Source organism: Abramis brama (genome assembly GCF_963993115.1).
Source record: "Abramis brama genome assembly, chromosome: 2".
Taxonomy (NCBI): Eukaryota; Metazoa; Chordata; class Actinopteri; order Cypriniformes; family Leuciscidae; genus Abramis; species Abramis brama.
Genome location: NC_139964.1, coordinates 35,484,365 through 35,512,084, shown reverse-complemented (window position 1 = coordinate 35,512,084; position 27,720 = coordinate 35,484,365). Strand labels below are relative to the sequence as shown.

The window sequence follows — 27,720 nt, the reverse complement described above, 5'->3', positions numbered from 1 at the left end:
GTCTTGGACTGGAAGCACCTACGGTAATAATGTCGCTCAGTGACCTAGTATTAAATAAAGCGACGGTTATAGCTAGGCGGTAGCGCGGATTATAGCATCGGCTTTGCCATTTTAAACACTACCGGCACATTCAGCAAAAATCGACAACGTCGTAAAATCCACTTAAGAAGTCAGTCATTCATCTTGCAGTGGATTTTTTTTGTATAATTTTCCGGATCATGCTGAAATCAGAAGGAAAACGCATAGCAGAAGATCATCATTTGCCTTGAGCAGCGCTGCAGTGCCATCACTCTGCCTCTGTCGTACTGGATTTCAACAGCAGATCGATCCACAACACCTCACCGCAGTGGGTTATTATAACTGGGATATTCTCTCTTGTCGCGGTGAAGTATAACGGTTTAGTGTGACGGAAGTTGTTGGTTTTGCAGAGGACTCAAAGTTAACCTGGTGAGTAACGTAAGGTGTTGTGTCTGATAATACAATAGATTGACTGGGAATATCGATCAATGTACTGCATGATCAGTCATTTAGAGGGAATCTGATGTGCGCGCGGATTTTGTTCAGTCAGCTAAAAGCCAAACTTGACAGCAAGATAAACGATTCACAGCTTTTAACGAGTCGCTATTATTTACATTTGCATCGTCATCAAATGAACTACGCAGCTGAAACATTTAGTCTCGGGTGTTTCATAAATAATAATGTGTGAATGTGTTTTCTGAAGCGTTTTCTCATAGTGTTCTTGAATGTAATTATTTTGAATAGTTTTTTTTTTTCAAAAGTCACCATAATAGCCGAACTTGCAGGTACAGTAACAGGTGCGCACTAGTTTCAATACCGCAAACGTACATGAAAATATGTATTTAAGGTGTGCCTGTTACAGTGTAATAATACAATTAAGTACTGAGTAATATTAATTAACAACATGCACTTACCATAGGGTTTGGTTTAGGGTAAGTTACTTAATTCTGCATAATTTACTGTTATTACTATAGTAAGTACATGTAACGCATTTTACCCCTGGAAACGATAAACAACACGCAAACAGATTTTAGCTTACATTACGTTTACGTTAGGATACTGTTTTTTTGTGTGAATATTGAAAGTTCCCTCTAGTTCTTGAAAATGAAAGGAATAGTCATTTCTGTCATGATTCAACCCTCATGTTGGTCCAAACTTGTAGAAGATGTTAGATAGTAAGACTCAGTCACCATTCACTTCCATTGCGTATTATGTCCATAGAGTGAATGTGGAAGGTGACTGAGCCGTCTATCTCACACTTATGTTTTTCACAAAAGAAAGTAAGTCACACTTGATATGGTAACAACATACATGAGGTTGAGTAAATAATGACAAAAATGTAATTTGATGGTGCTGGCCCAATTCACAACAATTCACACATCTTAAAGATATATTCTTCTCTTGCAGGGATGGACAATGCCCATACAAAGACGGTTGAGGAGGTACTGGGATACTTCGGTGTCAATGAGACAACAGGACTGAGCTCTGAGCAATTAAGGAAAAGCAGGGAAAGATGGGGCCCCAATGGTACTACATCAAAAATACAAGTGTTTGTGCAATATGTACAAGACGTAATTTCATGAAGACATTTAACCTCATATCTTTTTCTTCTTCTGCCCATTTTTGTTTTATTTTGCTGTAACCTGTGCCACAGAGTTACCTGCAGAAGAAGGTGAGCTCTTCCCTTGGGTTTGCGTAATTATTAGCAGATCTTTCATCATATTCTTTGTTGCATGGGAGATGCTGGTTGTGTAGTTAATTAGAGTTATTATTGGATTCCCTTGAGGAGGTTGATTCCTTTGAGGTTTGCACTCTCTTTGTAGCTGAATAGATCTTGATTGAATGTTTCTTATAGATGTTGTTTTGTAAAGGTTTTCAATTGTTTACGTGTTACACATTTTCTGAGAGTTATTTGTCACTTAATGGAAAGGGATCTTGAAACTTTGTGACTGCCGTAAGTCTGTATAATCTTTGTTTGTGCATGTGTTTACAGGCAAGTCACTATGGGAACTTGTTCTGGAGCAGTTTGAAGATCTGCTAGTTCGGATTCTCCTTCTTGCGGCCTGTATTTCCTTTGTAAGTGTAAATCAAAGGCTGCGTTTACTCTTATACTGTAATCAAGAGTAGTGCTGGCACAGGACAATAACACAAGCTTTTCACACTCATATATTCCAAATAAACATGTGACAATGCTATAAAACTCTAACTACAGTGAATAATCAATGATTCCCAAAACCCCATTTATCCACAAATACTACTTGCCATATGTAGTTATGCTGAAAAGCATTCAACAACATGTACTATATATATATATACACATTGTCAATAGCAGCAGCAAAAGTGTACCTACAGTAACAATTCTTTTTTTTCTATATGTAAGTACGTAGTAGTTAAAGACACTTAATATATTATGTAAAGTGTGACCCATATTTGTGCTTAACCTGCATACAAACGTCTTTAAACGATAACCTGATATTAACGTGCATAAATCATCATTCATAAGTATGTTTGTATGCTAAAATTTAGAACCAACTCAAAGCTTAATTTAGAATCATTTGAATATTTATGTTAAATTGTATGTCTATGCATTTTTTTGTGAATCTGGTGGAAATTTAGCATGGTAACCTTTTCTGCCCACAAAAGAAAATACACTTGTACACAGTTATTAACAAATGAGAAATTAAAAACATTTACATTATATTGTTACCAAAGCTTTGACAAACGTTTGCACTGACCATATTTTGCATCACGTTCTCTCTCTTACAGACTCTGGCCTGGTTTGAGGAAGGTGAAGGAACCATCACAGCCTTCGTAGAGCCATTTGTCATCCTCCTCATTCTTATTGCCAATGCCATTGTAGGAGTGTGGCAGGTATAGCCTGTGAAATATGTTTTTAAAAAACATGAATATAATGTAACTTAAATTATGTTAAGCCCGTGGATAAAGCAGTAATGCCTTTCTGTTGTACTAGAAATTACGTCTCACTGTCTGTGTGTGTTTCTGTGCGTTGTAGGAGCGTAATGCAGAAAATGCCATCGAAGCCCTTAAACAGTATGAGCCGGAGATGGGGAAGGTGTACAGACAGGACAGGAAGAGTGTACAGAGGGTCAAAGCCAGGGACATAGTGCCTGGAGACATTGTGGAGGTGGCTGGTAAGAATGAGAATTAGATTTCTACATCTCTTTTTTTTGTGCCACAATAAAATGCATGTGGCAGTGTTTCTGGGGGAAAAAAAAAGAGGTCCACTCTCAAAGGATATGTCTGGAGATAATTATAGGACATTGCGGAATAGAGATGGCTGTTTTGATTGTTTGTATTAGCCAATCAAAACTGCCTAGAACAGTCTGCTGCAGAGTAGACAGAAGCAGACATGTAGTAAGGATGTTTCTCAAGAAAGTAGCAGACTGTTCCCACAGTTAAGCAAAGGATTGTCAAATACATTTTTAGCATAGTCTGATTCTTTCCAAAAACCATGCAGAGTGATTATCTGAAGTAATGACTCTCGTGAGATTGCTGGCCAAGACTATATGGTAAAGTTGGGTTTCCTTAATCTTTTTTCATTAATCAGGGGTTCAAATAGTTATAGCATGTTATAGGTCCCTTGTGCATTAATAAAACAGTTTCAAATCGAAAGCACTGCCACCAATTCCAGGTTTATAAAGTTTGTGTTGATCAAAAACTGTTTACATTTTTGAAAATGTGCTTGGGCTTTAGGCCAGTTGTGCTGTGAGAGCTGTCCTACACTGAAAAAAATGATTCGTTGAATTTACTCAATTTTTTTATGGTAAGTGGTTCCACACAATTGATTTTAGCTGCATTTAAACAAATGCATTAAGTTGAACTTGTTAAATTTTAGTTCAACTTAATGCATTTGTTTAAATGTAGCTAAAATCAATTGTGTGGAACCACTTACCATAAAATTTTTTAGTAAATTCAACTAATCATTTTTTTCAGTGTACCATTATTGTTGGTGAGCTGTGACTTGCTGTCACTGTTCCTTTTCCGTCAGTGGCGTTTTCGCAGATTTATTTGCGAATGTTATCTTTGCAGACTATTTCCCTGGACACATTAAATTGTGTTGCGTTCTGTTTAACTGATGCGCCTGCAATCGGGATGTCTTTGGAACTCGGTTGCTTTGAAAACTCACATGATCAAAGTCCTACTTGTCTGACCCCATTTATAGCTGATGCTTGTTGCTAATTGGCAATCAACCTAATTTGGCTCTCCTTTGCAGCTACATTTGTAATTATGATTTGGTTACTTCAAAGTGAATCTATTATTCATTTAAATAAATGTACATGCACAGGGACGGCCAAAAGTCTTGAGATCCCATTGAAAATCTGGGATTCAAAAACATCCATCCATCCATTCTCCAAAGCACTTATCCAATGTAGGGTCGCAGGGATTTTAAACAGTTTTAAATAAAAAAAATTATGTCAATAAGCAAATTTGTGACATTGACAATGTGAACTTTCAGTTCAGTCTTTCACTCAAATGATTATGCTGATAGTATATTTGAAGTTGAACTGGAAAAAAAATACTAAATTAGAAAAATAGGAGCATTTTCTTTAGAGGTCTCAGACTTTTTATCCCACTCTGTATTTTTATTTGAAGCCATTTCTGTTTTTTGTGATCTTTAGTATCAGATTTGACAGAAAGGGTTAAGACCCAGTCTCAGAATTTTCTTGGCCTGCCACTCACAGTTCTATTCTAAGAATCCCAAAGCTAATGAATAAAAATAAGGTTGAGGTCCTTTTGTGTGTCGATCTGTATCTTGACTGACATTGGTTTCTAAAGATACAGTTGTGCTCAGAATTAATGGCACCCCTGGTAATTATGATAAAAAATGGCTGTAAAAAATAAATCTGCATTGATAATCCTTTTGATCTTTCATTCCAAAAAATTGCAAAAATCTAACCTTTCATTGAAGTAAAAGAATTGAAAGTGGCGGGGAATTCACATTATGAAATAAATGTTTTTCTCCAAAACACGTTTTTTTTTGTGTGATTTACCCCCTACTTTCAATTCTTTTACTTCAATGAAAGGTTCGATTTTTGCTAATTGTTTGAATGAAAGATCAAAAGGTCATATCTTATGGATCATATCTTATGGTCTGTCTGTTGCTAAATATAACTAAATAGGCTAGTTTTAATTCATCAACTTGTGTTCTTATACATTTTCTAAGCATTAGTGTTGATTTCTCATTGGTTGCGTTTTTGTAAAATATGCACATCTTGTATGCTTGTTACATCTTAAATTGTTCTTATTACATTACATCCTTGTCAAAAATGACATGATTACCTCTTTTTTCCTTTTTTGCCCTTCCTTTTCTCCAGTTGGTGATAAAGTCCCAGCAGATATCCGACTGACCTCCATACGCTCTACTACTCTGAGAGTGGACCAGTCCATCCTGACAGGGGAGTCTGTATCCGTAATAAAACACACAGACCCAGTGCCTGACCCCCGTGCCGTCAACCAGGATAAGAAAAACATGCTCTTTTCTGTAAGATTTTCTGGAGTGATAATGTTTGTCATCTGTCAACCTGTGGCTGTTCTTTATGAATTTCAGGTTTTGTTTTTGTCACTTGACATGATTAGGCATTAGATAAAACGCCTCAAGATGTGAATGTGTATTGTTGTTTGTGTAGTGGATTATGTCCGGCAGTGGCGAGCCTGTGTGTTGAATAAAACATCACTCATATTGTTTGCTCCCACATGGCTATGGACTGAGTCATCACATCACACAGGCTTTGAGCTCTTAGATGGATAATGACCAGAGAGTACCAGCCTCAAAGACTCCACCCCCACAACCACACACGCACACGCTAAAGCCTCCATTACTTTTCTTCCTGCTGAGAAAGTCTAATGCAGGGGTTCTCAACTCTGGCCCTCGAGTCCACTTTCCTGCAGAGTTTAGTCTTCAGGATTACTAGAAGCCTACAGACAGGTGAGTTTGATAAAGGTTGGAGCTAGACACTGCAGGAAACTGACCTCAGGGGCCAGCGTTGAGAGCCCCTGGTCTAATGGATGTCTGGCCATGTAAGGACAGGAATATAAACTGTGACCTGGAGCCTTTATCAAGGAAAGCAATAAATGAAATGGCTTTAAATATCACAAAATGACCTTTTTGCCTCAGCTGCCATTGGTGGGTGTGTTAAAAAAAGTACCAGTCATACATTTTTCTTGCCCACTATGAAACTTTATTTTGTTTATTTGAAATATACAGATTTGTTCCTACTACAACGAACAATATATATTTTTTTTTGTATATATGCGTCAAGCAGTGCATGCCATTGTGTCATTCATATATGGCATGAGAAACACCATCTGCTACAAAATTGCCTGGAATATGTTGCCAGTATATTGTGACATTATATTTCCAACTGAAGTAAAAGTTGAGGTAAAAAGATAATTCTCTTTAGTAGACCATTTGTACTGGTTTGATTTACATGAAACTATCATCTATAAATTGCGATTTAAATCATGAATAATGTCGTGATTCCTTTCTAGCTGGTCAATAACTATGTTTTATTCATTTGCCAAAGGCAATTTGGCACTTGAGGAGTGTTAATTTTGGGACCTGGTTAAAATACTAAGTTTGTTATAACTATTGTAGGTGATCTTACTCCATACTGGAAATAATGGAAATATAATCATTTAAATGTGTTTATGCAGGGGACGAACATTGCTGCAGGGCGAGCGATTGGTGTGGTGGTGGCGACAGGTGTACACACAGAGATTGGGAAGATCAGAGATGAGATGGCAGCCACCGATCCAGAGAGAACCCCTCTGCAGCAGAAACTAGACCAGTTTGGAGAGCAACTTTCTAAGGTAGGACACACTTTTTTTTCTTTTTTTTTCTCTCTCTTTTTTATTTGAACTTCAATCCATTTGTTTGGTGAGTAACTATATGCCTTGTCTATGTTTGCTGTGCACATTATGGACATTTATTACATGGCTTGGTTGAATTCCAATGTAGAATGCAAAGTATAACACACCGTTGCCATGAAAAACAGAGCGTTGCTATGGACGCAGGATTCCAACTTGTAGAGATGGAACGGACTATTTTCTTTAGCGGAAGCAATACAATCGTTTTTAAATCAATAAACTCCTTTTTAAATCAATATTTTGTGTCAAATTATTGATTTATTTGGTGGGTAGCCATGTAATAAGCTACCCCACCTCCGCTTCGCGTCAGGGTCCCGATCAGCCTGTCGGGGTTGTATTCGCTATAACAACTGCCTCGCTCTACATTATCCCTTACTTATTGTGTGCATACATATACAATACCCTAGTACATTTGCAAAATGTGCAGTATACAGCAGAGCAATGTGCTTGACATGATTCTCCATTTCTAATCTGATGATGAATGATACAAGTAGGATTTTAAACATATTTTTTCTTAATTTATTATTGAATTTAACTGCCAAATAACCCCCCCGCCCCATTAATTCTGACCCTCTGTCTGAAATGATCCGTTTTTAAGGGGCGGCAGTAAACATCCACTGTTATGATTGGTCATTGCAGAGGAAACTGCAACAATGCCAACTTGCTATTGCGTGTGATTAAGTAAAATTGGATTTACAGACGCATTTATAGCATAATGAAAATGTTTAATTGCGGTTTGCGATGTTGCTGCTGTCATATCCCAAAAAGCTGACTGCTTCATCTGTCAGAAAATGTTTCTTTGCGAACTCTCCATAGCACTGTGCCCCGTTTACAAAACAATCTGCAGTCAAATGCTCCGAACAAACATATAATCCTCCGACGCGATCCATGATACCATTAAAAATAAAATAAATTTCTTCTGAAGTCTCTAGAGAACTGAGCAAATGAGCTGTTTAAACAGGACGCATCAAAGCGAACGTTCCTTTACACTTACATTTACTCTTCCACTTGTCCTGTTGTCGGCAGACTCAAGCCCGTGGAGTATGACAAAAAGTGATCGAGCATCTGTATACTGTATCCAGTGTAGACAGCGTCAGTGATTATAATGGTTTCTATTAGCTTTTCACGCATAGGCAAGTGTCAGCCGTTAGGTTACTGAACGCCAGTGGGCTATATGGTGCGATGACGTAAAACTGTTTGTCGATGTCTTGCTCTGGAGGCAGTCATACGAAAACGTATTTGCCCGTGTGACGTCACAATATCCAAACGAGCCCTTTTTGAAACTTGATTAAATAAATGCTTTGTTTACAATGAGGAGGACGTTTTAAACTATGAAATGTTTTGATGGTACAAAGACCTTTTAGAAGATTAAGGTTAATTTGATTTCTCATCATGTCATCATGACCCCTTTAATATATACTGTGCAGCATGTAGAAATACCTTGTTCCTTTCAACCATAAATGCAAACCCTTCCAACCGATTAAGATAATACCACATTAAAAAATATTCTTGCCATTTTGCACAATTCTGCTAGCCTGACAAGCCAGACCCACATCAAGATGTTGAGTCTGGGAACACACCATTGGCAGGGCTCAATCCGAGGGGCGGGATAAACGGTCGTCTTTCATATTCCCTCTGCACGCAATAGGACAGCGCTACAACCAACCAGAGCGTTTTCCCAACAGCGGAGCTAACGTTAGTTGATAGATTCAACTTTTGAATCTGGTCGGCAAAACTACGAACACATCTTCCTTTTTTTAAGAATGACTTAAGTGCCGTTCTTTGCTCTTTTCTCAAAGAAAAACTTAACTCCAAGTCTTCCAGAGTCGCGGCCAAAGCCGATTCGAAAGACTGTTCTCCAGCAGCAGCCGCCATTCTTTGTTTTCAAGTAGCAGAGTCGCAACTCTGTCGTCGTTATGTTAAGCCCGCCCCGCCTACTCTATACACGATGTGATTGGCCTGACCCAATTTAGGTTTTTACAGCTCGAAAGTCAACGGAGAGTTGCTAGACTAGACTACCCTGGCTGCAAAATACAGTTTGTTGCCGCTAGGGTGCGTCTAGATTTCTAGGCTAGGGAATTCACGCGGAATCGTCGCAACTCTGCCGTCATTATGTTAAGCCCCGCCTACCGACTCTATACGCAATGTGATTGGCCTGACTAGAGTTTGGTTTTTCCAGCTCGCAAGCCAAAGGAGAGTTGCTAGACGACCCTGGCTAGATTTCTAGGCTACAATTATGCTATTTCCTGTTATACTTGAATTCAGTGCACATTGTGTTTTTAAAACTTGTCATTTGCCATTTTTATACTGCATATTATTTTTACTATTTCAGTCCTTTTTGCACATTTTCACTATTCATTAACTCACTGTACCTTTTTCATTTATACACAGTGTAATTTGCACTGTCATTGTCATCTGCCGTTTATACCACATTATCACTGTACATTGCACACTCTCTATTTTTATTCCTAGTAATTTGCATTGAACTGATCTCTTGCTATCTATACCTCACACCATTTGCACTTTCACCATTATTTGAATAATATATAACTGCATTTTATTGGCTGTGTACTTGTACTTTGCCCAATGTCAATCAGAATTAGTGTAATCTAATCTAATGTCTAGTATTCCATTACAAAAAGCCTCTGTGATAAATTTATGAACATTAAAATACATTTACAGGAGAATTAAAGCAGGTCAATTTGTGTTTTTTACAGCAGCATTTCATTGACAGACCCTCTCATCTGCTTCTTAACAGTCAGCATTCACTCTGTAACAGAACTTGTCAGCATTATCGAGTTTCAGAGGTTGAGTTTGAAGTAGCTGTTTTGCATGAGTTATTCTTTCTTTCTGTCTCTCTCTGTCTGAAGGTGATCACGGTGATCTGTGTGGCGGTGTGGGGCATTAACATCGGTCACTTCAGTGACCCAGTGCACGGAGGCAGCTGGCTGCGTGGAGCTGTGTACTACTTTAAGATCGCCGTGGCTCTGGCTGTAGCCGCCATCCCTGAGGGTCTGCAAATCTTAACCTTTTTCTTTCTCTCTACTGTTGCCAAATTATTGAAATCTCCTTTGCTCAGGAACGCTTGTCATCAAGCTATATGTTGGGGTCCAGGAGTCTGAGAGCACATTGAAAATCTGGGATTCAAAATTTGAACATAGAAATGAACATAATTTTTTAGGATTAAAAAAACAACAACAATATTTAATTTAAAGTTATGACAAAATTAATAAAAATAAATCAGCATTTTTTTTTGGTTATTAAAGAGGACCTATTGTGCTTTTTTGCACAGTCTTAATTAAGTTTTCATGCTTGAATGTTCAAAAAGCACCTTTTTTTTCACATATTTACAGCACCTCTCTTCCCAATCTGTCAGTAATGCCCTGAGCTTCAACTGTGCTCTGATTGGTCGGCTGGACCAGTGTGTTGTGATTGGTCAACTGCTCTGAGCATGTTTCGGAAATGTCACGCCCTTTACATTAACTGCAAATTTCAGCACACTACTAATGCAACTCAACCCGGCCTAGCCCCTTTCTTTTTTGTGTATATCTAGGGTGGGAATTTATTTAATTGAGGAACATTGCAATGTGTACGTTCTCGGAAGAAGATCAAGACTACAATCGAGGCGTTTCAGAATTATGGAGCCAGATCAGCCTCAAAAATAATACATATACAAAACAAAATTCATAAATGCGCAGCACAATTCACATTTACAAAATCCGATTCGTAAATTCAAAATACAATTCATAAATACACAAGTAAAAGCATAAATATTTCCCCGAATGCATCTTACCTAAATTAATTTTAAATGTTTACACAAATATGTATATATCAAGTTCTTGAATTAATTTCCATCACATATTTATGAATGATGTTACATGTATTTATGGATTGTTGAATCTGCATTTGCAAATCATCACACGTGTGTAGACTGCTTTGAATTTGTGTGCGGCATTTTTCAGAATCAGTGCTTTCTTATATAGAGAATAACTATTAAAAATACAGTATTTTTTGTCATTAAGCTTTTTAATTTTGAACTTATATTAACCACAAAACAAACAGGCACAACATATACAAAAATGAACAGTAATAATAAAAATAAATAATAATGACAATGAAATGAAACTAAACAACTAAAATGACAGCATTGTAACATGTGTGCTTTGTTTTGTCGTCTTCTTGTCCTTTGACCTAGTTTCTAGTTTGTTCCTTTGTTAGCATTATATTCAGTCCACCTGTTTTAATTATCTCATTAGTCCCTCGTTTGCTTTAGTACCAAGCATGCCACAAGTGCTGAAAAGTGAAGCCAAAGCGTCTCGATCGCCCCCCGGTGGCTGGTCCCAGTATAGGTCATAAGGTCCGCCTCCCCATGAAGTCTTATGGATGAGATGGAACCTAAACAATCAAATTACACTTCAAATACATTTTTTTTTCAAAGATGTTTTCTGTCATTTTAGGTAGTTTTATCACGCTGATTTAAGTTTAAGTGTTCGTTTTTTTAAATAAATTTGATCTTAGTTCGTTATTTGATGCTATAAAAACGGGAACGTGACGTCATGATTGACAGCTTTTCTAAACAAAGTAGTGACCAAGGCACCAACAGACTTTATATTTTATGTTCGGGAGGAGATTGGAGCTTCAACTTTAATTTCTACATGTTTATAACTGTTTATTTCACACTGACACAATGAGTTGCTCAGCAGTAAATTTTGTAGTAGCCGTTTCTGTGGGAGTGAGGGCGGGACCTTGATATCGCAGCTTTACTTCACACTCACTACTGCACAGAATCAGGTCCCAAATCTGCGCAAAATGTCAGCACCATATTAGGACTTTGGCGGCTTCACTTTTCACCAATGGAAGAGAGTGAAGGGGCTTCGTCCATCTTTTTTTACAGTCTATGTTTAGTACTTATAGTCCTTGGCCTGAGTTCCTTCGTCCGTTATCATCAATGTATATGGTGTTTTCTCCTGAGTATATCCTGTGAGTTTGTTTATTAAAAGTAATCCTACATATTACTTGTCTTCATGAGCTTTGTTACCACGTTACGTGACCATTCATCTACTTGTTTTCCAAATAATCCAGAAAACTACCCCATCTCTGATTAAAGGCATAGATGAAGTCTTGAAGTTTTGCCAGCATAAAAAATACAGTATTTAAATCTAAATATAACTGATTGTTTCATGGAAACTTAAGAGAAGATTTATAGAAATATTGTTTATTATCTCATTGTATAATCTCTTTGATCCACTCCTCTCTCATTTCTCGTAACTTACTCGCTGATGTCTTTTGTTCTTTCTCAAAGGTCTTCCTGCCGTCATCACCACATGCCTGGCACTCGGCACGCGCCGCATGGCCCGCAAAAATGCTATAGTCCGTTCCCTCCCATCTGTAGAGACACTTGGCTGCACCTCTGTCATCTGCTCTGACAAAACGGGCACTCTTACCACCAACCAGATGTCTGTCTGCAGGGTGAGAGAGACTTGCATCCACTGTGATTCTAACAAATGCATTGTGGGATTTTTTTTTTTTATGTTAGCTAGGAGATTAATACCATGGAATGATGTTTTAAAACCACTGATCAAACTTACTAATCATGTGTGTGTGTGTGCGTGTGCATGCATGGCTGTGCATGTGTGTTTGTCTGCGTGCAGATGTCTATTGTGGACATGGTCGCAGGTGAGAGGTGTTTACTGAACGAGTTTACAATAACTGGATCTACTTACGCCCCTGAAGGAGAAGTGTGAGTTTACTTCACGTCTAACTACACTCACATGCACATACACTTCTCACAGGAATCTCTTCTGAACTAACCTGCGGTTTGCTTATGATGTCTTTCACAAGTCTTTCACAAGACTCGCTCCCTTTCTCTCACTTTACCCATTATTTTCTCTTATGTTCTCCTTAATTCTGCATTCCTTCCACCGTCTTCTCTCTGTTTCAGGTATAAGGACGGTGTACCGATACGCTGTAGTCAGTATGAAGGGCTGGTGGAAATGGCCTCTATCTGTGCCCTGTGTAACGACTCTTCGCTGGATTACAATGAGGTACATATGCACATGTACGTACTCTTTCTATGTTATCATGAAGCTGTAGAGACTTCATTTTCTCTGTATTTCCTCTATCTCTCTGAAAAACACAGAGTAAAGGGGTGTTTGAGAAAGTGGGAGAAGCGACTGAGACGGCACTCTGTTGTCTGGTGGAGAAGATGAACGTGTTCGACACAGACCTGAAGGGCCTCACACCTGCTGAAAGAGCCACTGCCTGCTGTTCAGTGAGTGCTCATATAGTAATATGATGGCCCACAGAAAATCTGCAATCAGTAACAGCAATATGATATGATATTGTACATTACATGTAAAACTATTTTAAACAGCATTTTCTTATTCTATAAATTATGTATATAATTTAATATTATTATTCAAAATATGATATATGTAAATGTGTATGTGTGTGTATATATACAATATATATATATAATCTGTGTATTATATATAAATGACACGTTATTATGTATATATATATATATATATATATATATATATATATATATATATATACATACATACACACACACACACACAATAACGTGTCATTTACTAGAGGTTCTTTCAAAATGTTAATAATTTGAATTAATAATTGTTTTTAAAAAACTGTTTGAATGAATGATTCAATATATATTCCATATATATATATATATACACACACACATACACACGTGTATCACACACACATACACGTGTATATTTACAATATATATATATATTCATACATACATTCACACAAATTCATACATACATACACAGATTCTTTGTGGGTCTGTTAAATGGTTTATTTGGTGGCTTTTGGCTTGTAGGATGTTTTTGTGATCTACTGCTTGTGAAAATTACAGTCACTAAAGGTAGCGAGTCTATTTCTCTCTCTCTCAGGTCATAAAGCAGTTAATGAGGAAAGAGCTGACTCTGGAATTTTCTCGAGACAGGAAGTCCATGTCTGTTTTCTGCTCTCCAAACAAACTCACTCGCTCTGCTTCAGGTGCCAAGATGTTTGTCAAGGTCTGGCTTTCATCCTTCCTTAAAGCTTTTTCTTTTTTTCATTTTTGTTGGAGAGTCACTGAAATGTTTTGTTCAATATATAACCATAATAATCTTTTAACAAAATAGACTAATAAAGAAAAAGTTATTTTTAAAAAGAACAGATGATGTGACAAGTTGGTATTCAACAGCCAACATTTGAAATGTCTTTGTGTCTTAAAATGACACGTTGGCACAAAATTAGGGATGTGAATCTTTAGGAATGTAAAGAAATAAAATAAAATATGAAATAAAAGTTTGTGTTTACATAATATATGTGTGTGTACTGTGCATAATAATTTTGTGTATATTAATACACACATATGTACACACACATATATTATGTAAACACAAACTTTTATTTTGGATGTGATTAATCGTTGCCCAGCACTAATATATATATATATATATAATTATTATTATAAATATTGAAAACAGTTGTGCCATTTAATATTTTTGTGGAAACCATGATATATGTTTTTTTTCAGGATTCTTTGTTGAAAAGAACATATTTTCTTCCCATATTCCATTCTGAATATTAACTGGTTCTCGATTCTTGAAATTTATCCTCACTCTCCAAGCATCTACAAATCTACATGCATTTTATCTCTTGGTCCTGACCTCACAGGGGGCACCAGAGAGTGTACTGGAGCGCTGCCGCTGGATACGGGTAGGAGCTGGTGCACGGGTGCCGCTGACCTCTGACCTCAGGGAGCAGCTCTTAAGCACAGTAAGAGAGTGGGGCTCGGGACGTGATACACTACGCTGCCTCGCCATGGCAACCAGGGATTCACCCCCTGACCCTCGAACCCTGAACTTGGAGAACTCTGCTGGCTTCATAGACTATGAGGTGAGAAAGTTTGTGGAGAACTGATTTAAAATCATGGGAATAAGTTTGTGAATTCCTAAATGAGGGGCCTATTATGCAAAATTCCATTTTGTATTGTTTTTGAGCATATTTATGTGTCTGCAGTGTGTGTACACAGCTATCCTATTGTGGTAAAAATCCATTCACTCCATTTGTTATTGTCCCCATAAATCTGAAACAGTGTCTCAAAATGAGCTATTCAGGAATGTACTCTAATGTGACTCACATTGGAACAGGCCTTAATCACAGTCCCCGTGTCGTCACATCTGGCACTAATTAGTAGCGTGAACAAATTTCTGCCTGCATTATTGTCAATGGATGGATGCAAGTTCTGAGAAGAAAATGAAACTCATTTAGTTGAACTTCACAATAAACGTAAATATTTAAAACTGTTTATTTAGACTTGCATGATGCCCTACCATGTACGTCATGGCTTTTATTTTATTGTGTAACATTATCTGAGCTGCCAGTCATGAGATTAATGACCAGCACGCCCTCAAGTTATTGCCAAAGGAGTAATCGGACTGACTAAATTAGATTTTTTAATATCAATTTGTTTATTTTTGCATTAAATTTATTTTGATTAACCATCCATTTTGGTCTACAGTGTAATACTATCCAATCATTGCACTCAAACATGGAGAATATGACTCGTTTAAGATGATCAAACCAGTTATTTTTGAAAAATCGTCTATGGGCTAGAAATAATATTTTTTTTAAAACAATTTGATCAAATTATTGATGATTGCATCATAAAGTAAGTGCATGACTTTTTTTCCCCGAACATTATTGTTTAATACAAGAAGTTTTCCCCTAAACAATTTATCCTTCTAAAATAGACTTAAGTCGTAATTAATATTTGAAGCTTTGTCTAATTCTACTGCTCTTTAATGTGATATGTTGTTTGTATTCTTGCAGTTATGTTATACAGTAAGGTGATCAGACTCTAAAGTATTGCGTATGGCTTGCACGCTCCCCTTTAGATCATGAAATGTGCATAGGAAATTTTTAATATTATTTTTTCTTAATATTTGTTTCACAATATTAATGATTGTAAATTGAGGTTGGTTTCTTTAGATGAAGTATGTTCTGAATTTTACATAAATAACCACAATCCCGTACTATGGGCACCGTCATTGATACAGGCTGCAGGGGGAAGTTGTTTTACGCGACTATTTGTAGCTTATGCTTTTCGAACGTGGAAGTGTGACAAAGGCCTATTAGCTTAACTCCTCCCCTCAGTGAGTTGTACACAGTCCGCCATCTTTATCTCCTGGTAAGAAATGTATTCTTATTAAAGCTACTAAAGTTATTTTACCAAGAGCAGTGAGTGATTTTCTGTTTTTCTATTTTTGTTTGATTCATATTAACAGCATATATAGCATTAGGTACTGTATATTACGCTGGTTTAACTTTAATACACAGATCTTATATACATATTCGAATTCTTTACGTGCTGTTTACATTCACAGACATAACTGACTGTGTTTATGTGAACTTGGTGTGTTTTAAGTGACAGTTTAAACGCAATAAAATGGGAAAGAGTACTTCGTTTAATACTTACTGTCTGACAGCCAGCTTTCTCGTGCTTCAGATGTGTGCACTCAGAAAACAAGGGATGCGCCGATCCGATACTGCCATTCTTTGCCGAATCGAGTATCGGTCAGATGAGACCGATCCAAATCCGATATTGTGCGTATACGATTCTGTGTTATTGTTAAGCTCCACAAAAGGCACAAAAACATTATAAAGCACCATAATGTTTTCGTGCACTATATTTAAAGTGTTCTGAAGCCATTCTTTAGTAAAATGTGAGGTAGAAGTGAATAAAGTCGTTAAATTCAAGTTCACATTAACTCTTCCCTCCGCTGCGGCTGTCAGTCATTCTCCATTCAGCATTCAAACCATACAGAAAACCATATATCAGAGGTTTAGACTGATAAACGCATGTAGATAATAAAATTCCATGATGATGAAGAACTGCCATGTCACGTGAGCATGACCGCGATAGAGATGATAATCAGATGCTTTAGTTTTTGGCAAAATATCCGATGCACGAACTGTCAAACGGGGTGGGGAGCAGCAACTCATTTGCATTTAAAGTTACATGGATGAAAACAGAATGTTTTTCCTTCCACTCAAAAATATGCATTTACAACATAATAAATTATCTGTGGGGAATTTTGAGCTGAAACTTTACAGACACTAGGGACACCTGAGACTTATATCTTGTAAAAATGAGCATAATAGGTCCCCTTTAATTGACATAAAAGCTTTTAAAATGCATATTTTAGTGCTATAACTAACACATTTTTTTCTTTGTGTATCTCTCAGTCGGACTTGACATTCGTGGGGTGTGTGGGAATGTTAGATCCACCAAGGAAGGAAGTGCTGAGTGCAGTGCGTATGTGCAGACAGGCTGGCATACGGGTCATTATGATCACAGGTGGGTTAAACACATATGCTGAGGTGATTTTAAAGGGATAGTTCACCCAAAAATGAAAATTCTGTCATTATTTACTGACCCTCATGTTGCTCCAAACTCATAAGACTTTGATTAATCTTCCGAAACACAAATTAAGGTATTTTTATTAAGAAACCTAAAGGATCCCTCCATTGAAGGTCCAGGTAACCAAAACTCAGAAGATCCAAAAAGGTCATAAAGGGGTTGTAAAATGAATCCACATTAATCGAGCGGTTTAATCCAAGTCTTGTGAAGAGATACGATCACTTTATATGATGAACAGATATAAATTAGGCTTTTATTCAAACATGTACACCGATAGAGCACATCATGCGCGCAAAGAACAAACCTCATTGGTTCTTATACATGAAGCACACATGTTTGAGCTGTGTTTATCGTATGTGCTCTATATATGTGCGTCAATCATTGTTTAAATGTTAAGTTTTAATTAAATCATCTAAAGTGATAAGTATCTCTTCAAAGGACTTGGATTAAGCTGCTTGATTCATATGGAATCGTTTCATATGAATGTCTCAAAGCGCAAGCTCAGTGACAAATATAAGGCCAAATACAAGACTGTCTATTGTCTAACTGTACCCAGCCACAGAAAGAATGAACAAATATGCATATTAAAGAAAGTCAATTTGAGGTCTTCTTCCTGTGTTGATTTGTGTAGGCGACAATAAGGCCACTGCCCTGTCTATTTGTCGTCGAGTGGGCATCATCACTGAGCAGGAGGAAGAGGAGGCTGAAAGTGGGCCGTATGGCAGCGGCCTCACAGGACGTGAGTTTGATGAGCTGCCTACCCACCTGCAGCGAGAGGCCTGCCGCACTGCCCGCTGTTTCGCCCGCGTCGAGCCAACGCACAAGAGCCGCATTGTAGAATATTTGCAAAGCCTAAGCGATATCACAGCTATGGTAAGTTTTTCTAGTTGCGTTTGTTTGAGGGCAAAAGTGCAAAAAACTCAAAAGAATGAACCCTCACACTTGTTTTTTCTGTCCAGACTGGTGATGGTGTAAATGATGCCCCTGCTTTGAAGAAGGCTGAGATTGGCATTGCTATGGGCTCAGGCACGGCCGTGGCTAAATCTGCTTCAGAGATGATCTTGGCAGACGATAACTTTTCAACCATCGTGGCCGCAGTGGAGGAGGGTCGGGCCATTTACAACAACATGAAACAGTTCATCCGTTACCTTATTTCTTCTAACATTGGAGAGGTAGTCTGGTAAGTACAGACTCTTATATATCACTCTTAGTCTTAATGCCCTGATATACTCACGGCTGAGTTCTTTTTCCTTCTTTGCTTAGTGGTAAAAAGAAGTTTGAAATGCCTTTGCAACGTTATAATGTTAGCGAACATCCTGGGGCCGCCCAAGGTGCTGAGAGTGGTGTTTAGAGCAAATATGTAAATATGTGCTGGGTGCTTTCCTCTCAATAACAAAATAAAACAGCAGTAAAGAAAGCATTTGATCATAGTGATGTGGATATGTTTGCACAAGCTCTGTAATTCGGCACTTCAATCAAGTCACATTGATTTATATAACACTTTATACAACAAAATGCTTTAAAGCAAGCAGCTATACAGTTTTAAACATGAAAAAAAAACAGTGTTAGTGTCTCTTTCAATTAGAATTACAACTTCATTTTCCACTGTAAAGCAGCTCTCAAGTGTGTTCATGTTTTTACTCGTGGACTTCTAACCTCGACGGACTGAATAAGAGAAATAAACCGGAGAAGATTTAAACATCGAAGAAGGCAGAGCCTTAGAGCCACACCTACCTATTATATAATCTCCAAGGACCATGGTGGTTTGAAGGAGTTTATCAGCCGGAGTGAATTATTCCAAAAAGTTTGCTTTTGCAAGCTGTTTCAAAATCCCGAAATGAACTTGTACGACTAGAAATTCTGGAAGAGAGGGCAACTGAGAGAACAAAGGAAGAGAGGAAATTAACATTTGAACTCACTCTTGTGCACCATTCGAGATGCAAGTCTCATCTCAGAATCATCCTATTCTACATCTCTTTCCCTCTTCACCCATTCCTTCTCTCTCATTCTGAGATCACCAAAATTCACCCAAGAATCTATATGGTTTAATGTGAATAATTATCATACAGTATTACACATGTTTGGTATCATTAATCACCGTCCCAGATTTACTGGGGAAAGATGTTGATTTACATGTGGGCACACCCACAGCAGTTAACAAGAACCCGTTGCGAAATCTGCGTGGGGAAATCTTTGAAATTCCCAATTGTGCAGATTCCTATTGAAATGACTTGATTTCGCTCACAAAAATCGAACAACTGCAAATGTGACCAGTGGCGCCCCTGCCTGTACGCAGAGTATGCACACTGCATACCCTGACATCATCAGCATTTCAATATGAATTCAGTTGCCATGTTAGTTCTTTCCACAATTCAAAGAGAAAGTAATAATGTTTTGTGGCAGCCTCTCTCATGTAACGATTCAATCAGTCTACCACTGTAGTCTGTCTGTCCGTGATAAAAAGCAGTGTGCGCTGCACTGTGTTTAGTAGATTAGCGTTTAGGCTGGGTGTTCACACAGAACCAACTGCCATGAGCCGAATGAACATGGAGCGCTTTTTTGCTTTTAAATTTGCGAGATGCTGTGCAGCAAAATGTCTCAAGACGTGTTTTTAAATACGGCACAATGGTCAAAGACGTCTATCTAGTGCATGTTAAATAAAAATAATAGTTTAAAAGCAGCACTGGAATGCAACAACACATTTTATGATTAATATAGCCTGCTGTTCCGGACGGTAGGTGGGATTGTCAGTTCGCAGGTTTCAACAAACCGGCATTGATTCAAAGAGCTGATAAAGTAATAATACTGTTCAGTGTAATTGAGAAGTTATGTCTAACATTTATTCTTAATAACTTTGCACAGTTTATAGTGTGAAAGAGTTTTAATTAAGATGGTTAAATGTAAACAAACCTTGACTACTGTAAAGGTTTTTTCTTATACTGCGTACCATGAAAATAAGTCCTGTGATCGCACCTTAAACATTGTATCTTTCCCTCTGTCTCTCAGTATTTTCCTCACAGCTGCTTTGGGAATGCCTGAGGCTCTGATCCCAGTCCAGTTGCTGTGGGTCAATCTGGTGACGGATGGCTTCCCAGCTACTGCTCTTGGCTTCAACCCCCCTGACCTGGATATCATGTCACGTCCCCCACGCTCCCCTAAAGAACCACTCATTTCTGGTTGGCTCTTCTGCAGATACCTCATCATTGGCTGTGAGTCATTTACACAAATGTCACTTCTTGTCATTAGCGTATATAAAATAATGCTATTAAAATAAAGGATTGATCCGGTTAGATCAAATGCTATAATACACAAGTGCAGTCATTATTTTTGCAATTCACTTAGTATCCATTAAAGTGCAGGGTTTTTCTTTGTGACATGAACAGTTATGCCACACAAGCAGTGCCAATGTGGTATAAATGTGGAATAGATCCAATTTGTCCTCGTGTATATCATACAGCTTTGTGTGAGGTGTGCTGCGGGGATTAGATTTGGCCTGAGCCATGTGGCCCATTCCAATCCAGACATAAGCAATGACACCTATATTTTGTGTCATCTTTCACAGTTTTTTTGTTCAAAACTCTGTCCCTCTTTAGTGTAGCTAAATGTGGACAGCGTCAGGGAACTAGGGTTACATACGTAACCGAGACATTTTCATGAAAGATGAGGCAACTACAGCCTACAGCAATCTGTCACGCCACATTAAATAGCGTCAAAACAATATTTATTGTTGGAATTTCATGATAAAGAAGAATATGAAAGCTGAGACTTATTGGATGGGCAGTATGCTACAAGTGATATTGAAGTTTTGTTCACACATCAACAGAAAACAACATAGACCAAAAGGTTGATCTTGGAACTTAAGAATTGATGTCAGTTCGTCAATATGAAGATCGATTTAAAATCGTTTAATCACTATTTTCAACCTAGCTCTAGTAAACAGTCGAGAGAACTGTCAAGAGGCTAAATTACAACAATCTATTTTTGAACTTTCACACACTCTCTTTTAGATGGTAACCATGAATTAAAGTTTAAGAACCAATGAATTGACTCTGAAAATGTTAATTGGTTAAGTTTCAATCCCTTTATCTCTCTCTGTTTTGCAGGTTATGTAGGGGCAGCAACAGTTGGAGCTGCTGCATGGTGGTTCATGGCAGCTCATGATGGACCAAAGCTCAACTACTACCAACTGGTAATACAAAATAAGATCCCCAAAAAACAATCACACACTGCAGTTTCTCTGAGTACCTCTTTGAAAAGGACTTCTGTAAACTCATCCTCTCCTCGACTCATTTTGACCCGAAATTCATTTTCTTTAAATTTTTTTTTTTAATTTCATCGGAGTGGTCCAAGACCTTGGGAGATTTGTCACACTTGAACTTGGAATACACAAAACAGTTTTTGACTGGATCCGAAAAGGTTATGTGGTTGTAAAAAAAAAAGTAACAAATCCTTTCCTCGCGGGTCAATTTGACCCTCATAGGAATGAATGGGAAATTGGGATTTTTATTTAAATTTGTCCAAAAAATATTTAAAATTCTGGCACAATCCAGAACAAACACACACACGCATGAAGGCATGAGTCTATAGAACATCCCCAATGCAGAACACAATCACATGCTTACACACACACACACACGTACACATACCTAGGAATTCCCATTAAAATAAATGGTGAAATTATAACAACATTTTTGGAGCTGTAACAGAATTTTTTTTATTCTGAATTAAAATCTGCATTTTCAAATAATTCAAATAAATAAATAAGTATTCTTCAAGGTTTTACTTGTGTGTTTCCCCCCCCCCCGCTGTCCACCTTACTAACTTGAATTATTACAAAATCTGATTTTTTTTACAGGTACAGGAGGAGAGGATAAGGATAAAATATATTTTTTGAAGTAAGTAAGCCAGTTCTGTAAATACATCTTCTCTGTTGTTTTTTCTATAGTCTCACTATCTGCAGTGCAGTGAAGGTCATGCTGAGTTTGCAGGAGTGCAGTGCTCCGTGTTCGAGTCTCCATACCCCATGACTATGGCCCTGTCTGTGCTGGTCACTATAGAGATGTGCAATGCCCTCAACAGGTATGTGATTTTTAAGAAATGCTGTCATGACATAAAACCACTACTGGATGTTTTTATGGGGAGAATAGAACATTCATCTTACAACACATCTTACAACTATACCTACTATTATGCTCAAATATTCTTAATGCAAATATACCATTATTTAGATTTTCTCTTTATTTCATCAAAATGATGACGTATCTCACTTATAAAGTATATAATATATACACTACCATTCAAAAGTTTGGGGACAGTAAGATTTTAAAAAAATAAATTAATACTTTCATTCAGCAAGGACACATTAAATTAATTAAACAGGATTTTTATATTGTTACAAAAAATTATCCTTTAAATAAATGCTTTCTTTTTGGACTTTCTATTCAAAGAATCCTTAAAAAAAACATGTATCACGGTTTCCAAAAAATATTAAGCAGCACAACATGTTTTCAACATTGATACTAATAAGAAATGTTTCTTGAACTGCAAATCAGCATATCAGACTGATTTCTGAAGTGTCATGTGACACTGAAGACTGGTGTGATGATGCTGAAAATTCAGCTTTGCCATCACAGGAATAAATTACATTTGAATGTATATTCAATTTAAAAAATAGTTCTTTCACAATATTGTTTTTTTACTGTATTTTTGATCCAATAAATTCAGCCTTCAAAAACATAAAAAAATCTTACTGACCCCGAACTTTTGAATAGTAGTGTATTTGACACATTATTTTTGTATCTAAAGCAAGGAAAAACGGCTTTTCTGAGAACATGGGAGAAACGGGACTGAACGGATTAATCCAAAATAATTCTTTGTTACAAAAACCTTTTTCTTTGTTGCCTGAATTATCCCAGTACTAAAGAATCTGTGTAAATGTGTTTGTTATTTTTATATGTGTTGTATATTTAATACATAATACATTAAACTAAATGTCATAAATATAATTTATACTTTGAAGTTATATTATAATATCTTTCTGAACAGTAATAATACTGAAAAGGGCAGATCATTCTACCTATGTTTGGTTTTAAGACAGGGGAGCATGGACTGCTCTTATTGTCTTTGTGTGTATGTGTGTTTCAGTTTGTCCGAAAATCAGTCTCTACTCAAGATGCCACCGTGGTCAAACCCCTGGCTGGTGGGAGCCATCTGTCTCTCCATGGCCCTACACTTCCTCATCTTATATGTGGACCCTCTTCCTGTAAGTAAGATTCTGTGTGCCAGAGATTTTAAAAGATGATGCAGAAGTATCTCAGAAAAATGCCTGGGCATAATTAAAGAGGAATGTGTGAGTTTGATGGTTTGGGCTTGTGCATGCCTGTCTGTTAGTAAGCCACAGTAAAGTGGTTGCCCAATGAATCTAGGAAATGATGGAGATTGCTGCTTATTTCACTGATGATGAAAGGCTTCCCAGAGAAATAACGGCTATGATGGATGATAATACAGTAAATCACGACTTTGTGGAATATTTGTACGTTTATCAACAGAATTATGCAACGTTAAGGAAATTATGTCATCTTTAGGAATGAAAATTAAAAATTGTGTAATTTACACTACCGTACAAAAGTTTGGGCTCAGTGCAGTTTTTAAAAGAGGTCTATTATTCTCACCAATGCTGCGTTTATGCGATCATAAATACAGTAAAACAGTTATATATTGTGAACTCTTGTTAGAATTAAAAAATCTTTTAATATATTTAAAGATTTATTCCTGTGATGGCAAAGCTGTATTTTCAGCATCATTACTCCAGTCTTCAGTATCACATGATCCTTCAGAAATCAGTCTAATATTCTGATTTAGTGCTCAAGTAAAAGCAATTATATATTTTTTCAGGATTCTTTGAGAAATAGAAATTTCAAAAGAACAGCATTTCTTTGAAATAGAAGTATTTTGTAACATTATGTCTTTACTATCACCTTTGATCAATAAAATGCGTCCTTGCTGAATAAAAGTGTTAAATTCTTTAAACACATTTTACTGACCATAAACTTTTGAACGATGGTGTATGTCGCTCCAAAAACCTGTATGACTTTCTTTCTTTGGTGGGACACAAAAGGTGAATTTTTTGAAGACTGTCTTGGTCACTATAAAGTGAATTAGGACTTGTGCCATCAAGCTTCAAAATGGCAAAAAAGCACCATGAAAGTATCTTAAATGCATTATATATCATAAATTTAAGATGTTATTTATTAAAAATCTTGACATCCGCCCTATCGCTCCTTGTATTGATAATGAGAGAAGACCTATCATATTTGTGAAAAAAATATTATTTTGAGTTGAACCCTTTCAATGAATCTAATTCAATGCTTCAGTTCTCAAAAACCTGAATGATTTGTTCACAAATCAAACTGGGCTGCGTTTCCCAAAAGCATCATAAGCCTAAGTTGATCGTAGAGACCATTGATGTCAATTGTTCTATGATTAACTTAGGCTCCACAGAAGATAGAAAGTCAGACAGTTTGTTGTAAGTAAATGATGACAGAACTTTTTAGCTGAACTATTCCTGTAAGTTAAAGCCATGTCTGTTACTGTTTGTCTCTGTAGTTCATATTTCAGATCAGACCATTATCTTGGCCTCAGTGGGTGACTGTTCTGAAGATGTCTCTGCCTGTTATTTTGATGGATGAAGCCCTGAAGTTCTTGGCCAGAAACTACATCGAGCCTGGCAACGAGTTGCTGGAGGAGGATGGAAATGTGGCCAGGGGGGTGATTGGCAAACTGCAGCAGGCGTTTAGGGGTGTATCCTGGTCATTTGTGCTCATCTCTGCCCCATTGCTGGTCTGGATCTTCAGCCTGGACTCAGACATAACCAATATCTTCTGGGATTAGAAGGAAGGAGTGTGGATGTGTGAGTCTTTGTGTGTGTGTGTGTCTGTGTGTGAGTGTGAGTCAGAGGCAGACAGAAAAGCGGCTCATGTACAGAAGCAGTGTACGGATCTAACGTAGAACGAATTTTATGCTCAGAGTGAAAAACAGAAAAGCACGAAGGAACAGTTACAGAGCCACTAAAAGGACATGATGAAGGGAAAAAACATGAGATGGGAAGAAAAATTATGTCAATGCTTTTGGGTTCAAAAAGTTTGTGTTCCTCTAAGAATCTTTTCGTTCGTTTGCAAAAACCTTTTGAAAACTTTTGTAACACTTTTTTCTTTTTCATCACTATGTCCTTTAAGGTGCTCTGTAAAAGGTAGAGCAGGACCAGGACAATCACAGATGAAAGAATGCTGGGAAAAGCTAGGGAAAGACAGAGGGAGAAAAATGTTATTCAGTCTTAAAAAAATGGCAAATGATGTGCTCATGACCAACTACTTCAGCCTTCCCCATGTGTCACTGGTTTTGCATTGTACTTTCAGTTTTTATTTTTGTTATTTATTTTTTGAAAATAAGTTAAAAATGCACATACGTCTATATTCATTTTAGCCTCAAATTTTAATACAATTTTCATTTTAGTTGCTTTTTAAAGTTTTTTTTATTTATATTACTAGCGATACCAAACGGAAATGCCATAATGTTCGCTTAATCAGCCCAACCGGGTGAGACATAAAAACATTGGCTCAACGCATGAATTGAGCAGGACTATCCATTTGACTGACCTATGAAAGACAGTGGAAACTTTTATCTGGTGCTGCTATTGGCACAGAAATGTCAAACTTTCCCTAAAGAAATATAGTTCAAACAGCCCAAAAGCATCGCAATTGTCTATCAAAGACTAATTTTTCATGATAAATGACATTTTAACCACATACTGCCACATGTTGGGCCTTAAAACATTTTAACTAAATGTTTAGGGGTGATGTTTTTAAAGGGATACTTCACTTTAAAATGAAAATTCTGTCATCATTTACTCACCCTCAAGTTGTTTCAAACCTGTATGAATTTATTTCTTCTGCTGGACACATAGGAAGATATTTTGAAGAATGTCAGTAACCAGACAGTTAACTGGAACCATTGACTTCCATATTAGGAAAAAAAGTACTATGGAAGTCAATGGTTCCAGTTAACTGCCTGGTTACTGACATTCTTCAAAATATCTTCCTATGTGTCCAGCAGGAGAAATAAATTCATACAGGTTTGAAACAACTTGAGGGTGAGTAAATGATGACCGAATTTTCATTTTAAAGTGAAGTATCCCTTTAAGTCAAAGCAGGCTGAAAAAGTAAATATCCCAGAAAGGAAGGAATTTATGATTTTTCACTATGTTCCAACGTTACTTCACTTGTGCTTGGGGTAAAATACACATTTTTAGCAACATACAATATTATTGTTTCAGGTGTTTTATGTTTATTTGTTTGGTACTCTAAACATTTTTTTTTATCAAGTCACAAAATCACTTATATTTTCGCATGCCGTTCATTGTAATTTCCTCAAATTTCCCCAGTCCAAGTGATGTGGCAGTAAAAAAAAAACAACCTTTCGTTATCTTACACGGAACACTTCCTTGTCATCGCATTGCATCTTTGAAGATCTTTTATTTGGGTATGCCAGCTATACCATGAGTATTGAAAACTGGTCATGCAAGTCGCATAGCATGCACTATCACATTTCATTCCCTTTTTTAGGGGGGTTGGGGTTTTAAAACTTCTCACACTCACGATGAATCATTACTTTCAAAATTGGGGGATTTTTTTAAATATTTTCAATGTGACTGCTTTATTTTTATTGCTGTGCCTGTAGGGCCGGGAAAGTTGTTTTTCCTGCCTTTATCCTTTAATACGACTCTTGTGTCCCGAGTCTAACCAGCTACTATTTATTGGGGGCCATTTATTGCTTATTAAGACCAAACATCTTTATCAGGTGTCCAGTCATCATACTCCGCTTATCAGATGGATGCTGAAAACGTTTGGCAATAGCATCTGTAATTGATCAGAGCCCAAAAAAAAAGAAAGTTTCAGGATCGGTTGTGGATCAGTTGTTGTTAAGAACAGAGTGATTAAGTTGAATTCCATCATAATGTGTCGAGTTTTGGGGGGGAAAGGAAAATGTTCATGTTCATCACCTTTTTATTTCATATATTCATCCTTTTGGTCATTGTTTCCCTCGTCCATATGAGTCTTATTTTAATGTTAGTTCATTGAAAATCATTCCACTAAAGGAGCTTTATACAAGAATGAAAATCCTGTTCTTTCTATTTGTCATTTAGATTCTATTTATTTCCTATTTCTTGAAAAAGACATTTTGAATTTTGTAGTATTTTGTTATTCATGCAGTTGATACCATAATTGTCATTTAATCGCTGTTCCATTAACAGGGAAATGGAAACCGCTTCATGAAATGGAAAATAAACTCTTGATTTAAAATTCATTAGC

The 27,720-nt window shown here is 37.0% G+C and overlaps 1 protein-coding gene across 2 annotated transcripts; it reads left to right on the top strand.

Moving 5' to 3' along the window:
* Nucleotides 1-27,715, top strand: LOC311068840 (sarcoplasmic/endoplasmic reticulum calcium ATPase 2). 2 transcript variants are annotated; one of them, XM_084091585.1, is made up of 23 exons: nucleotides 308-447; nucleotides 1,426-1,545; nucleotides 1,673-1,690; nucleotides 2,012-2,094; nucleotides 2,785-2,889; nucleotides 3,032-3,170; nucleotides 5,355-5,521; nucleotides 6,694-6,849; nucleotides 9,777-9,918; nucleotides 12,209-12,375; nucleotides 12,558-12,646; nucleotides 12,848-12,950; nucleotides 13,046-13,177; nucleotides 13,833-13,958; nucleotides 14,605-14,826; nucleotides 17,179-17,290; nucleotides 17,985-18,226; nucleotides 18,313-18,533; nucleotides 20,360-20,562; nucleotides 21,457-21,542; nucleotides 22,299-22,432; nucleotides 23,498-23,615; nucleotides 24,959-27,715. In XM_084091585.1, exons 2-23 carry the CDS (start codon nucleotides 1,428-1,430, stop codon nucleotides 25,241-25,243), a joined length of 3,168 nt encoding a protein of 1,055 aa, XP_083947711.1. In that variant the 5' UTR covers nucleotides 308-447; nucleotides 1,426-1,427; the 3' UTR covers nucleotides 25,244-27,715. The 2 variants fall into 2 exon arrangements, with proteins under 2 accessions (XP_083947712.1, XP_083947711.1); XM_084091586.1 differs by lacking the exon at nucleotides 1,673-1,690 and having other exon boundaries at nucleotides 1-447; nucleotides 1,426-1,565.
* The last annotated feature ends 5 nt before the right edge of the window (nucleotides 27,716-27,720 follow it).

Coding starts and splice junctions, on each gene's coding strand:
- LOC311068840 (XM_084091585.1), top strand. CDS start 1,428: ATGGACAATGCCCATACAAAGACGGTTGAGGAGGTACTGGGATACTTC. Junction 2,095..2,784: donor TTGCGGCCTGTATTTCCTTT/GTAAGTGTAAAT, acceptor TCTCTCTTACAG/ACTCTGGCCTGGTTTGAGGA. Junction 5,522..6,693: donor AGAAAAACATGCTCTTTTCT/GTAAGATTTTCT, acceptor GTGTTTATGCAG/GGGACGAACATTGCTGCAGG.